Source organism: Arachis stenosperma, chromosome 8 (genome assembly GCF_014773155.1).
Source record: "Arachis stenosperma cultivar V10309 chromosome 8, arast.V10309.gnm1.PFL2, whole genome shotgun sequence".
NCBI lineage: Eukaryota > Viridiplantae > Streptophyta > Magnoliopsida > Fabales > Fabaceae > Arachis > Arachis stenosperma.
The window spans coordinates 48,434,455-48,449,178 of record NC_080384.1 but is presented as its reverse complement, the minus strand read 5'-3'; the positions used below and the strand labels follow the sequence as shown (position 1 = coordinate 48,449,178).

Sequence of the window (14,724 nt, the reverse complement as noted above, 5' to 3'; positions counted from 1 at the left end):
AGGAATAATTTTATTAAAAAGAACGATTTTAATACAAAAAAAAATGTTATGGATGATTCTAAATCGAAAATTATGTTAGAGACGATTTTGATTCTAACCCTCAACGTTAGGGACAAAAACAATACTTATCCTTTTTTTAAATGTGGGTCCCATTTTAGTCGGAGACCCACCTACAGCGAGTGAACTTAGCTGATTTAAGTTTGGTGAGAAATTTGAGTCATTTCGAATAAAATATGTGAGAAGTTCGAGTTTAATGAACCTAATCGATACCAAGATATTTAACTCTTTTTATGCTTTATATCTATCTTGAATTGAATCTTCTTCTCAACACAAAATGACTTGACAAAAATAACACATCTGTCTTCAATTGAATCTTCTTTATCGATGTTGATTAAAATGACATCGACACAAAATTATTTTAACATAAAATTACTTTGACTCAAATTTTATTGAGTAACGTATTATTGTGCCGTATCTATTATGCATATTTAAAAAAGATATATAAAAAAAAGGCAAACACCTGTTGCATTTTTTTTCTTATCTTACTAATACTATTAAAACTATTGTACATATTAAACAAAAATAATATAAATATTATTTCTCTTTCAACTAATACAACTTGTCTATATTTATCTCTGCATTTTAAAACTAAAAATCACACACTTAAATAAACTTTCTTTTACTTGAAAATGATAAATTATATATTCAAATTTAGGATTTAAGAGTTATGAACGCTAATCAACCTGACATCATCAATAACCGGGCCACATAAAGATGAATCACTCTTCATGGTATAGAAGGAGCTGAGGAACACAATTCTAGTTCTTGTGCTAATAGCCTTAAACTTGAGAAACCCAAGTTTGAAGCCACCTTTACCCTTTGATTCATAAGACACTCTTGTGTTCTCTTTTGCTGCATAGACTTCAACAACCATTGGGCCTTCACATGAATCACCAGCATCTCCAACATCAAAAGTAAGGAGATAGGTTCTGCCAACAACTGTTCTTACAACTTGTGCAATGGCACTTTCTTTTCCAGCTACAAGCTCCACTGCTCTGTTTCCTTGTGGGACAGAGAAGTGTTGAGAATCTATATACTTCACTGCTTTTAAGGACTCTACAATCCATGCTGGTATGGGAGAGTGGTCACTTAGGTCTACAATGTTTGGTGGAATTAGCACACCCCATGATGTGTTTGGGAATATGTATGGTCCTTCTTCAAATCCACCGTTCTTTAATATGTTAACTGTTCAGTGCCAAATATATTGTAGTTATTAGAACATGCACTAATTATTAAAAATATAAAAAAATTGAGTAATTCATTTTGTATGATGAATTGGTTTCAAAGTTTTATTACTATTGATGGATAAGGTCATAAGGGTATGTAGTATCACCCATAAAGAAGGATCACATCAAATTTGACAGTAATTGTAAAAAGCGAACTATATATATAATTGGTTTAATTATTTTGTCTTTCTCTATAATTTTACCAAATTTTTAATTAAGTTTTTATATTTTTTTAATTGAATACTTATATTATATCGGATTTTATAACTAAGTCCCTATCATAACAAAAATGTTAGAATTAATGGAATATTTTATTTAACTGTACAAAATATTCAATCTAGTATTAAGCATATTCATTTTGTTTAATGAAATATTCCATTAATTCCAAAGTTTTTGTCATGGCAGAGATTTAATTACAAAATTTAATAGGTATAAGAACTCAATCGAAAAGAAAAAAGGATAAGGACCTAATTAAAAATTCAGTAAAATTATAGAGATCGACAAAGTAATTAAACCTATATCATTTAAGGAGGATATATACATATTGAAAATTAAAATGACTTAGACAAATCAAGGTATTAAAAATCCGAATAAAATCAAAAATTCAAAAATTTAAAGATTTAGTTGATATTTAATCAAAACTGAATTGGATATAATAAAATAATATATTTATATATAAAATATTTATGAAAAAAGAATTTTTTGAATTTTCTTATCTTAAAATAGTTAACACTTAAAAAATTAAATCGATTGAACTAATTTATTAATTTTTTATTATTTTTAATTTTTGATTGATTTATTAATAATTGATTTTCAATTATTAAACCGAACTATTATGATAATTAATTTTTAATTAATTCAATTGAAGCGATCGGTTGGGTTTAATCCTCAAAAACCATGGGAAAAAAAGCTTAATTAATGAAAGAAAACAATGAGGAACATTTTGCAAAGATGGTGACATATATAACTATCGTCTCCTTAATTTATTATCTATTATTAAATAATAGGATAATGAGTAAAACAAACATGTTAATTAATTAACCAAGTCAGTATATGTTTTATTTGTTCTTTATAATCTCGTATTATATTGTTATACAAATAATTGTAACCAAATGGAGAAAAACGCAGTTCTATTTTTGTGTTAAGAGATGATTTTTTAATTTTCATACTACTTGTTGGCTTTCCTAAATATATGTTATATAATGATCCAAACAACCAATATAAATCTACCTATTAAGGTGTGTGTACATTATATTGTTAAACCAAACCCATAATTGGCTTTTATTATTGCCAGGACAGGTAATTAGTGTAATAATATATAACTAGTTGTATGGCTAAGCCTATAGGCATTAGTATAAAACAATCCCTTGTATATTGTGTTGTGCATCACTATTATTTTATATTTATATTTGTGTCCTATCTTTGAGACTTTGACTAATACTCTCCTCATAACAGCCATGCATGCATGGATGCTGACAATAAATCTCAAATAATACGATATTCATATAAAATAACAACGTTGTGTTTTTGTGAGGTCAATGCGTGTATTAAAAAAAATTAATAATAATAACTAATTAATTAATGATAACAATCATGTATATACAAAAAATTAGTATTGATTAATTTGGTGGCTAATTTTTTATATGCGTATAGTATTTTTGAATGAGTAAACATATACAAAAGTAGTTTTATATAATTTGAAAGTTGTAAATTCAGAATAAATATGAAAAATAAAGTATTTTATCAAAGTTTAAATTAATAAATCTGGTTATTATTAAATATATTTATTTCCCAGTATTAACTTCTCAAAAAAATTCCTCATTCATCATTATAAAGAGTTGTACTCCATAAATACTAAAAAATCAACTACTATATATAAAATAAATGTAGAAATATAGTTTGTCAAAAATAACGATGATGTTAAAAAATACTGATTAAAGAATAAAAAAATATTATTAATACATCAAACACTATTAACACTTGCATAAAAATATGTTCTTACTAATTAATTGTATATTTAAATTATTTTTTTAATTAATAAAACAAAAAAATCAGCTGTTTAGTTGTTAAAAAAAAATACTAATATCAAAATTGTGTTTGTTATAAAAGGTGTACAACATAGCAAGATTGTAAAGAACCTGTTAACAAAAGCTGATTTTGTAGTATATACACATAACTTTTTTTTTTAAAAAAATCTCAAACATATTAGAATTTCTATTCCATAATAATTTCATGTTTCATCTATTAGTGATACGAAAATGAGAGTTTAGTGTTAAATTAACGGTGAAAACTCAAGTGCAGTTATGAGTTAACTTTACATGAAGTTAATAGTTGAGAGCTACTAAATGATTTGACTAAATTTTTACCTGACGACTCTCAGTTATTAACTTTACGTGAAATTGGCTGCACCTCACTTTTCATCTAAATTAATTTATAGAAATGAAATAAACTTACTTTTAGTTGGTCTAGGAGGGTAGAGAGCTTTGATAGCAACGGAATCAATGAGTGGTCCACAAGCTTGATCCTCTTCCTTTGATCTTGGATTATGAATAACCAACTCAGCAAGAGAGTAATCTGCTTGAAAAGACCAAGCATAAGCATCCCAACCGTCACTACTATACAACGTTTGCATAGGTAACACAACCCAATCTGGTGCCACAGAAACATTGAGTCTCTCATTTTGTGCACACGTGCGAGCCACCACAAACGTTATGGAATAGTAATTTCCTTTTATGACCATGATTCTCTGTTTAATTGAAGCACCATTGCCAAGCCTCACTGCATGTGCACCCTCTGGCACTACTAGCAACATGTCACCTTGTTTTTGACCTGCTTTTATGTACTCAACTAAGCCGGAGATCTCCCACTCCGGTATGGCGTCGCGCTTCGTCACCACCGTGCCTTTCATGTCCGATGCTTTCGGACCTTGCTCGAAATTTCCATTTGCCACTTGTCCTGCATCAATTGGTTTCTTAGAGATCAACTGGTGAAAAAATAATCTGAAAATGAAGTGTTAAACTTGTGTCTACCTCAGAGTTTATCATCTAAATAATCTAATTATAAACTAGTTGATATATATGTAGACAAACATACATTTGTGTTGGTTAATTTAAGCATATATACACATATTTACTCTAGCTAGCTACTTTATCAAAATAAACAAATATCATATTTACTGAATTAGTACGTTTAAAAGTATTGTATTTTGATATAATACAAGTGCATTGATTGTTAAGCATATTAATGTAATTAAAATAATATTCTTTTAAAGGTAGAAACTCTGGTGCAGATAATTTCATATAAAGTTAATAATTAAGAACGGTTAGATGATAATTTAATCAAACTGTTAAATCATTCAATGACTCTCACTATCAACTTTAAATAAAATTAATTGCACTCATTTTTCATTTATTTTAAAACAGACGGAATAGTATGTATCTTACCGTCGTTAAAAGAGAATGCTACGTGGTATAGAACGCACAACGAAGCTAACAAAAGGGAGAGTCTTCTCATGATAGCAAGTAGCAACCTAACACACCAATGTTAACAAGATTATAGCCTAGAAACTAAAGGGAATGGAGAAAACAAATGCAGAGTATTGAATGGAATGTAGGTGTATGTAGAAGAAATGGGCATTGGCTCCTTATATGTATGCTTTGTTACCAAACAGCACTAAGATTTCGAATAAAATAGCAAGAATGCCCTTATTTGCACTAAAATAATACCCTAATTGAATCTTGGAAGTTTACTGGTGTAGGTTCGTATATATATATAGGAGACAAAAGCTCATAATTGTCACATGCTCCTTTTAGTTTTAGGTCCCTTAACACCATATTATATATCACTAATTCCCTGGATGATGACTCTTTTGATTCTGCAGATAATATTTTTTCCAAAATTTTAAAGAAAAAGTATTGGTAGACAATGAAAATACTAAACAATTGATATGTCGGATGTTCAATTTAATAGATATACAGATGATTATATTCATTATTTTTAATTGGATGGTTATTTCTTTTGATTTGATTTACTCATGCACAGTTAACAATTATTGGATGTTCAATTCACTAAATGTGCAATTAGTTATCCTAAGGTTTAAGAGGTAGTTTAGAAGTTGAGTGTTTTTTTTACTTTATTGGTCAATTCTAAAACCCATTGTTCACATTATTTACAAAAGTCATTGTCCATCTAGCAAAACCAAATTTTAAATTGTCAAGTACAAATATATAATAGTTTTATATCTAACCCGCAAAATTTTATTTTCATAGGCTTGAACAAATGTAAACAATATACAAGTCATCCAACAAATGCTGAAATTCAACAACTAATGGGAAAAAATGAGGTAACAAAGATTAAAGCTAATTTTTTCTTTTGTAAAAATAAAATGTTATGTACACACAAAAAATCAATTATTATGTATTTATATATTAATATATAGGGCAATTTACGTTTTTAAATTGTTTGAACTCCAATTTTACGTAAATACATTGTTTTAAAAACGGATACGTAAATATATTGTTTCACTATTTTATATAAACCGCTACTGGCAGTAGCGGTTTACAATTGCACAGACTAATACCAGTCACGAATTATGTGTATTTTTTGTTGGTCATAAACCGCTGTTGCCAGCAGCAGTTTATGTAGGTTGGTGCCAAAAGTTCACTAAATCATATATTTTTCTCTTTAACAATCACTTCATTCTCTTTTATTTATATCAACCATACAAGAGATACTAGGAGAGTTTGAAACATGAGTTGTGTTCTTTGCTGCTGATTTATTTGCATTTGAGATTCTAGCTAAATGAATTTTTTTATTTATGCAACTTTGTTGTTTTATGCCAAAAAATAAAAACTATTTATATTTTATAGTTGATTGATTGGATAAATAATAGTGATAGCATCATAATTTTGATGAATAAAATAAAAAATATAAATATGCATGTAATAATTTTTTATTTGTATTTATTATTAAAATGAAATTAAATAGCAAATCAAAGAGGGAATATTTACAGAGTACTAAAATATATAAACTAAGACTAATTTTTTTTATCTTTATCTCTTCTAAAATTCATGAATGATAAAATATTTTTTTTAGTAAAAAATAGTAAATTTTTTTTATTTGATTTGCTATTTTTAGTGAAAAAATTCACTATTTTTTACTAAAAATAAATTATTTTATCATTCATGAGTTTTAGAAGGGATGAATATAAAAAAAATTAGTCTTAGTTTATATATTTTAGTACTCTGTCAATACTCACTCTTTGATTTGCTATTTAGTCTCATTTTAATAAGAAATACAAATAAAAAATTATTACATGCATATTTATATTTTTTATTTTATTCATCAAAATTATGATGTTATCACTATTATTTATCCAATCAATCAACTATAAAATACAAATAATTTTTATTTTTTGGCATAAAACAATAAAGTTGCACAAATAAAAAAAATTCGTTTAGCTAGAACCTCAAATGTAAATCAGCAGCAAAAAACACAACCCATGTTTCAAACTCTCCTAGTATCTCTTGTATGGTTGATATAAATAAAAGAGAATGAAGTGATTGTTAAAGAGAAAAATATATGATTTAGTGAACTTTTGGCTAAAAATAAACTATTTTATTATTTATAAATTGTAAAAGAGATGAGAATAAAAAAAATAGTCTTGATTTATATAATTTAATACTTTGAGTATTGTATTTTTTTAATACTATCCTCCCCATCCATTTGTGAATAAAACTCTACCTCTCTATATTTGGCCCCTCCATAGTTTATATAGGGAGTCATTGACACATACTAAACGTAAACCGCTATAGGCACCAGCGGTTTATGCACGCACACCAACCTACATAAACCGCTGCTGGTAGCAGCGGTTTATGATCAACCAAAAATACACATAATCCGCGGCTGGTACTAGCGGTTTATATAAAATAGTGAAACAATGTATTTACGTATCCGTTTTTGAAACAATGTATTTACGTAAAATTGGAATTCAAACAATTTAAAAACGTAAATTACCCTAATATATACAACAATGTTAGAGAACCAAGAGGGTATCAGCCAAAAACCAGCCAAATGTTTCTGGATGAATCCAAAACCTCTATATGGATAGTGCTTATGCTAGGCATTAGGATGCTTCTTCTATTAAGTTTAGAATTTTTTTTTTCATACTAAATGGATGTTCTTTTATATATTTTATAAATTTTTTTATATACTAACAATCAGGATTGTTGGAAGCAGAGTTCCGTGATCCCCGCCCCTAATTCTCCAACGTATCATTTAGAATTTTAATTTGAGGTGAGAAACAATTAATATCAAATATTATAAATTAAAAACAAATAAAATTAATTAAATATAATTATAAATTAGTTAAGTTGTTTATTTTTTGGCTAATCACTTTTTGGTTTCATATACTTTTTCTAATATATATGTTATTTAATTAATTTTTAATTTATATTTTATATACTGATTTAGTGTATGATTTTATATATACATATATAATTTAAAAAAATACTCTAATATCATGTCATGAGTTTTCTTTTTTAAAAGTTTAAACTGTTAGATAAATACTCCTATATACTCTTGTATATAACCAACTGAACTTCAAATAGTTGGGTTTGATCAAAATATCTATAATATACATGAACTTATGAGTGGATATTTTTGTATTTTAGTTTGATTTGGAGGGTCTAGCATATGCAACTAACAACTCATGTTAATTGTAAGTGGGAGATTATCCATATAGTTAATTACTAATCAATTTGTTTTATCAATTGTAAGAAACATGCCATGTGCAGCGACTTGAGATGATTGCGGCGACAACTAGTGTTTCAAACTCAGTTCTTATTTGAACCGTGATAGCATCCTCATTGACACTTCAATTTGGGCTTATATATTACTAACAAATAATCTGCAAAGAGTGTGTTGATAACTGTTTATATAAACCTGCCTTAGATGAAAAAGAAAAAGAAGAAAAAATTAAATATGCCATTTGGATTGCTAAGACTCATAGTCTCATATATATATCATTCTAGAATTATGCATAATAGCATATGGAGGTAAAATATCATTATATTAGAGATCATTCTAAAAAATGTAATATAAAATTTAAATTTATCAAAATTAAACTTTAGATTCTTGTTGATAATAAATTTGAATTTCTTAAAAATCTTATGAACACGAGAAAAGAAAATTGCTTAAGTTATACATTCATGTTGCATATATGCTTTCATATCTCAAGCACAAGTGTCCATATATTTGTGTTTTCTTTTATATGTTTTGAATATATTTTATAAAATTTAATTTTAATGCTATATTAAATTAAATTTTTTTTACACGTCCATCTAATTACCTAATATCAGATTAGCAAAAACAAAAGCATGTGACTTGTTGAGGAAATTCTTCATTCTCTAAAACAAGCATGTGACTTATTTATTGGTGTAATCATTTCAGGTTCATTACTTTTTTCACATACACAGTTCTTGAGGCGTATGGACAATTGGACACCACACTTGATATTTAGCATAGAAATGTTCATTTCAATTCCAATTCTTGAGAATTAGGATTAGCAAATTTTAAATTTTATATTTAGATTAGGTAATATAGTTAAAATATAAGTTGTAATTTTAAGTTTAATGTCAGTTATCTATATAACTTTTTATTTAAAATTAAAAGAGAATAAAAAATAAACAAATAACAATCTTGTACTAAGTGAATACTTTATCAAAAATACATATATATGGAATAAGTTCTTAAAAATTTATAAGTTTTTATAGTATTATCTCTTATAAAAATATGGCAAAAATATAATTAATCCATAACAAAATTGTAGATTTCGACACTATAAATTTTCAAATGTACAGTTCAATGTCCTAAATTTGTCAAATGTTTCATATAAATCCTGTCTACTAAGATTTTTCTCCAAAATTACCCTTCCACCAAGAAATAATTTTGATGGTAAAGTAAGAGTGCAAAACAGATCACATGAAAGGACAATTGTGAAGCAAAAAATTAATAAAGTCCTTTCTGCACCATGGTGAAATTATTCAATCTCTTGGAATAAAAGGATACGAATAATATATTTTGTTTTGGTGCATACTACAGTGCTTATATATATATATATTTACCTAATTTACTAAAAGAAGATAAAAATTAATATTTAATTTAAAAATATAAAAAGTAAAGTAAGTTCGACAATTTCGACACCAAACTTATACACACTAAAGAATTTGCCTTTTGTTTTTGTCCATATTAGAAATTAAACCGAAGCCAAGACAGTGAATCCATTAGAAACAAATTAAGAAAAGAGGATAAGGGAAAAAGGATTTGATTTTTCACAGCAGTTAATTGATACAAAACAAAATCATTGATTGAAGTTTTTACATATTTTATCAGGAAACACTTGCAAGGTGATATTAAAAAAAATGTGACTCGTACAAGGAAGCAAAACTAAGAAGCTTAGCTTTTCCAATGAAGAAATGTTAGTGAAACAAATAGAATGGTTTTAACCAATGTTTCTCAATTCAAAATAGCTTCATTCAAAATTTAATGCACTCAAGGAATTGTTCGTTGGTAGAGAGGTAAACCTCCCAAAGCTTCAATCAGAATAACACTTGATTGTTGTGAAAAAATATGTGCAGTCCTGCCCAGAATCACTATTGGCCATAAAAATGAAAAATAATGCTTTAATTATTGGTGATGCTGGGTGGGAAGGATTTTATTAACATTATTGAACCATAAATCATAAGATAGCAGTACAGATCAACATGTTGAATTGGAAAAATTGGGTTAAAGTGTCAAATGTACTTTGGGGTATATATAATGTTAGACAGATGACAGAGCAACAAGATAGATCTGGGGTAAAATTCCCCAAATGTTGTAACATCCATAACAAAATAACTGCACACTTATTATGGCCTTGTAATCTAAATATGTAACGATATAAATTCATTGCTATATAGTACAAAAGGTAGTCTAATGGCCCAATGCTACACCTTATCAAAATTAAAATGTTCAATTATGCTTTCATTTAAACAATATTGTTCTTGAATAAATGATCAAATCACATTTTATATTTCTTGAGATAGTAATGTAATCTCCAACTCCAAGTAATAATAAGACAATCATGCTATGTATACCAGAGCAAGAAGCAAACAACAAGCAGCATAATATAAGGAGAAGAAACGAGTTAATATTCAAAATTAGCCCGTGAAATCTATATTGAATCTCAAATTGATCCTTTAAATTTCAATTGACTCAATTTAAACCCTGAATTTTCACTTCGTAACTCACGTTAGCCCCTCAAATGATTTTCTCCTTAAATTAACAAAATGAAACAAGTAAATGATGGTCATTTCCACATATCCATCCCGGCATGCCCTACTTCTCCACAAAACAATAGTATTGATATGAAATTACTATGATCAATGATTTGCAAGGAGTAACAATGATACCAAGAGCAAGTTCAATTTGACATCACGTATTAAAGGAATTATTGGACTAGAATAGGAAGCAGATCAAATGAATTATCCTCAAGCAGTAAATTCCAATTGAAACATAAACATAGTACTCTGATAAATAAATTTGATAACATTAATAACAAAGTTGGTAGTGGTAGAAGGGCTTTACCAAGAGAAGGTGCACACAGGCTTTAAGAGATAATAGGCTTGGGTTTGGGTTTCATGAAGCGCAGCAGCACTTGGGATGAATTGCTTTGAAGACCATGTGGGGAAAACAAACAAAGAATGATGGTTATCACTGGGGCTGTCAATCACAGGAAAATCAAAGCTGCCATCATTTAAGTTATATAAAACCATTTGGAAATTTGAAGAAAGGGCCAAAAGTACATCACTTTGCGAGATGTAGAGAGGTCGTAAAGGATGTCCCATCAAAGGGAGTTGCGGGTGGAAGGGAATCATTGCCAATGTAGTCCAAGATTGAGGATCTCCGTATTCCTTCATCTGCCACATAATCCAACGTCGTGTTCTCGCATCCTCATAACAAACAGAAAGGCAGTCTCTCAAGACACATAAGTGGGTGCAGTAACCTGACTCCCTAACAGGCAGGGGAAAACGACCATAACTCTCTTTACCCAAATCAAAATAAAGAACCACATGTTTAATACTCCAATTAATAGTGCATGCTTTCTTACTACTAAAGAAAACCCCGGTAGTATTATCAAAAGCAGAAGGCATGTCAGTTATGACACGAAATAGGAATAATGGGATATCATCAATTCTTCTCCATGACGAAGTTGGCCCAAATGTATAAATTCTGGTACTAGACTCCATACCAGATGGCCCTTCCTTCTTAAAAATTCCATAAACTTTGTAGGTGTCACTGAGATGATCGTAACCAAAGCCACAAAAGTGGGCTATACCGCTGATTTCCGGCGATTTGAATGTGAATCCGGTACAGGGATTCTCCATCATTGACTGTACGGAGAGAACTCTGATACCGACGGATGGGAAGCTACGGTGATAAGCAATTTGTGGCGGAGTCAAACTTGGATCGCGTAAGTATGAACGGCGAAGGTGGTTGCAGGTGAAGTCGGGGGCGGAGATTAGGTTTCTCCATGAAGTGCAGACGCTCCTTAAGGAAACAAGCGTCCTTGTCGGAAGCCTCAGCAAGATTTCCCTGATCAGCTGTTCTGGAAGATCATCATAGCGTTTCACTCTTCTCAATATTAGGCATATGGTTTCTGTTTCTTCGAGAAAACCTAATTCAATTCGGCGTGCACACACACACATATATTATCCAAGTACTCTAATAAACGTGTCAAAAACAGTTTTTTATAATGATTTTAATTTAAAAAGATTGATTTAATTATTTTGTTATTTTTTAAATAAAATTAATATTTTTATAATATATAAAAATCAAATTCAAAATTTTATCATTTAATGGTCACATCATGACAATTATAAAATATTCATTGAAATTTTACCATATATATAATTATATATGATGATAATATAACTCAAATTCGCAGGTATTTACTCTAACTCTATCCACTCGAAATGTGTAATTACTAATTATTCATTCTGTACTTGGGTGGATTTTTAACAGGAATAAAGTTGAATTTAAGGCAATACTTATTTCTACTCGTTTTGTTGTATATATAATATATATAATATTACATAAAATAATTAGTAAAATAATTATTAATATTGTATTATTTTTAAGTTTTTTATTTTAATTTATGTTATATATTTAATAATAGTTATATAAATTTTAAAATTTAATTTCATTTGTTAAATTTTAATAATTATAAGAGCGGGGACGCATACCAACAAAATCGGGTTAAATTTTTATTTTTTATTATTTGTGAATATGACTAAGGCGAATTCTACGCAAATTATTGTAAGGAAAGTATGAGGAGTTAATGGAATATTTGTACAGTGTGAACAATGGAGGTTTATGGAGTATCAGAGATATAATCATTAATGTTACCCTTTTTCATCAGTTGAAGCTTTTGGGATGAGTGGTATCATTACATGGTATTAGAGCACGAGATTCGAAAGGTAAAGAGTTTGATCATTGATAGCTCATTGTACACATTGTACAAATAGTTCATTATCTCCATAGCGGATCCATTATTGTAATGCAAAATGGAGTCGAATAAGGTAAAAATCCACTGCATTGTCATCCCATAAATGCCAAGACAATCATGTTTGCATATTTTTTGCGTAATATTTTTGTTTAGTATTTTTTTAATTTTATTGATTATTTTTAATATAAAAAATATAAAATATATAGAAGAGATATGCACAAAAGCAAGACATCCAAGATGGGATAAAGAGGGACGAGAAGAGTTTCATAGAAAAATTACTTGCAGACCGATTGTTGACATCTTAAAGGATTTAGAATGACAAATCATGGAGATATTCTTTTTCAATTTTACTTTGATAAGGAAATGAATGTAACATGTACCGAGAGAGGGGTTTTATGATTATTCAAAAATTTTATTCTAAATCTTAAGAGATGGAATGCGAATGATCCAATAACAGATGTTAATTTCTCTTGTGTGTCAATATGGATACAATTTTGAGTTGCCAAAACATTACAAAATAAGAGAATCGGATAGAAAAGTTGGAAGTGTAGTGGAAGAAATGTTAGATGTAGACCTTTTTCAAGTTAAAGGTAAAGAAAATAGAATTGTGAAAGCTAGGATTAATCTTAACGTATTAAAACTGTTGCGGCATTTCACCTGAATAGCAGGCCCAATAACAAAGTCATTCAAGTGGCACTCAAATGTGAACGTATTGTGACTTTCTGCAATTATTGTGGATACCTGGGACATGAAACGAGAACCTGCAGTAAGTAGCTGGATGACTCTTTTTAGGGAGAGTGGCTAAAATCAGAATAGGATGGTAGGAGAGAGCAAGCCTCAAAAGAAAATGCTAATTCAAATTCATCTCATCTTATGTTCTCTCACTTGATTCCTTTCCGAAGTCTTCCCGATTTTCGAGAGCTCTCCATGGTTGGTCCAACAGAGTGAGCCTACTTAGGAAGATGGCAAAACTATCAATGGGTGAGAACAAAAATAAGAAGGCTAAGGATGGCATTGAAGATGGTGCAAACCAAAAATACAAAGGATCCAACCAAAATGGAACTTTGCTGAAAATCTTAGATGAAAATACTAGCGCAGAAAACCAATACCAAAAAAACATGATTGAAGGGGGAACAATTAGAGGATTGGAGGGTGTGGAAAATTGGACATTTTGTGAAGATAGTAATCAAAGCGGTTAGCCAAGCATAAGGAGGACTAAATTGAAATAGCTACCAAAAAAATAGATGATAAATATTACAAGTAAGAAGAGAAGAAATTAGGAGAATAAAGGGAGTGACGGTCAGAAGAAAGTGTATCGGGAGAAGTCTAAAGCTGCTACTAATGGGAAGGTGCCACCCAACAAAAGGCACCCGAAAATCCATGAAGATGATGATGTAGAACTGTCAAGTATGAAAAATTTTCTGACAGTTCATAGCATGCAAGGAATTTGAAATCCTATTACTCTGAGATAATGTTCTTATGTGTAACAAAAAAATATTACCTCGACAATAACGAAGAAGTGCAAGGTGGTGGGTTTTAACAAGTTCTTTTGTGTGAATTCTAGAGACACGGTGGGTGAATTAACATTGGCTTAAAAAGATGAAGCAGACACCACAGTTCAACACAGTGAAGATTTTTTCATTCATTTTCAGTGGATTGACCCCTCCCTTCAGAAACAATGAGATGTCGTTGCAGTTCACCTTCACAGCATAGTTGTCAGTATCAAACTGGTGATTAAACCAGTCAAATTGGTTCAATCAAAAAATTATTGGTTGAACCATAAAACTGGTCTTATGTAAAGAAAAATATAAAATAGCCAAAGATTTAAAATTAAATTTTTAATACATATCTTCACAATAACAGTGTAATTAATAACAAATTTAAAATACATAT

General features: G+C 29.1%; 1 protein-coding gene across 3 annotated transcripts; it reads right to left on the bottom strand.

The window, feature by feature from the left end:
• Nucleotides 1–626: 626 nt before the first annotated feature.
• On the bottom strand, nt 627–12,023 carry LOC130944172 (protein DUF642 L-GALACTONO-1,4-LACTONE-RESPONSIVE GENE 2-like). Of its 3 annotated transcripts, XM_057872359.1 has the most exons (5): nt 11,434–11,663; nt 10,911–11,336; nt 4,730–4,815; nt 3,741–4,241; nt 627–1,245 (listed from the first exon to the last, which is right to left on the bottom strand). In XM_057872359.1, the coding sequence occupies exons 2-5, from the start codon at nt 11,249–11,251 to the stop codon at nt 719–721; spliced, it is 1,455 nt and encodes a 484-aa protein (XP_057728342.1). In that variant the 5' UTR covers nt 11,252–11,336; nt 11,434–11,663; the 3' UTR covers nt 627–718. The 3 variants fall into 3 exon arrangements, with proteins under 3 accessions (XP_057728342.1, XP_057728341.1, XP_057728343.1); XM_057872358.1 differs by having other exon boundaries at nt 10,911–12,023; XM_057872360.1 differs by lacking the exons at nt 4,730–4,815; nt 11,434–11,663 and having other exon boundaries at nt 10,911–11,032.
• Between the last annotated feature and the right edge of the window lie 2,701 nt (nt 12,024–14,724).

Excerpts from the sequence above, each read along its gene's own strand:
- LOC130944172 (XM_057872358.1), bottom strand. The coding sequence starts at position 11,713 with ATGATGGAGAATCCCTGTACCGGATTCACATTCAAATCGCCGGAAATC. Across the intron at positions 4,816-10,910 it reads CCTGTGTGCACCTTCTCTTG|GTTGCTACTTGCTATCATGA; the intron begins GTAAAGCCCTTC and ends TTGGTGTGTTAG. Across the intron at positions 1,246-3,740 it reads CCCTCCTAGACCAACTAAAA|TTAACATATTAAAGAACGGT; the intron begins GTAAGTTTATTT and ends GGCACTGAACAG.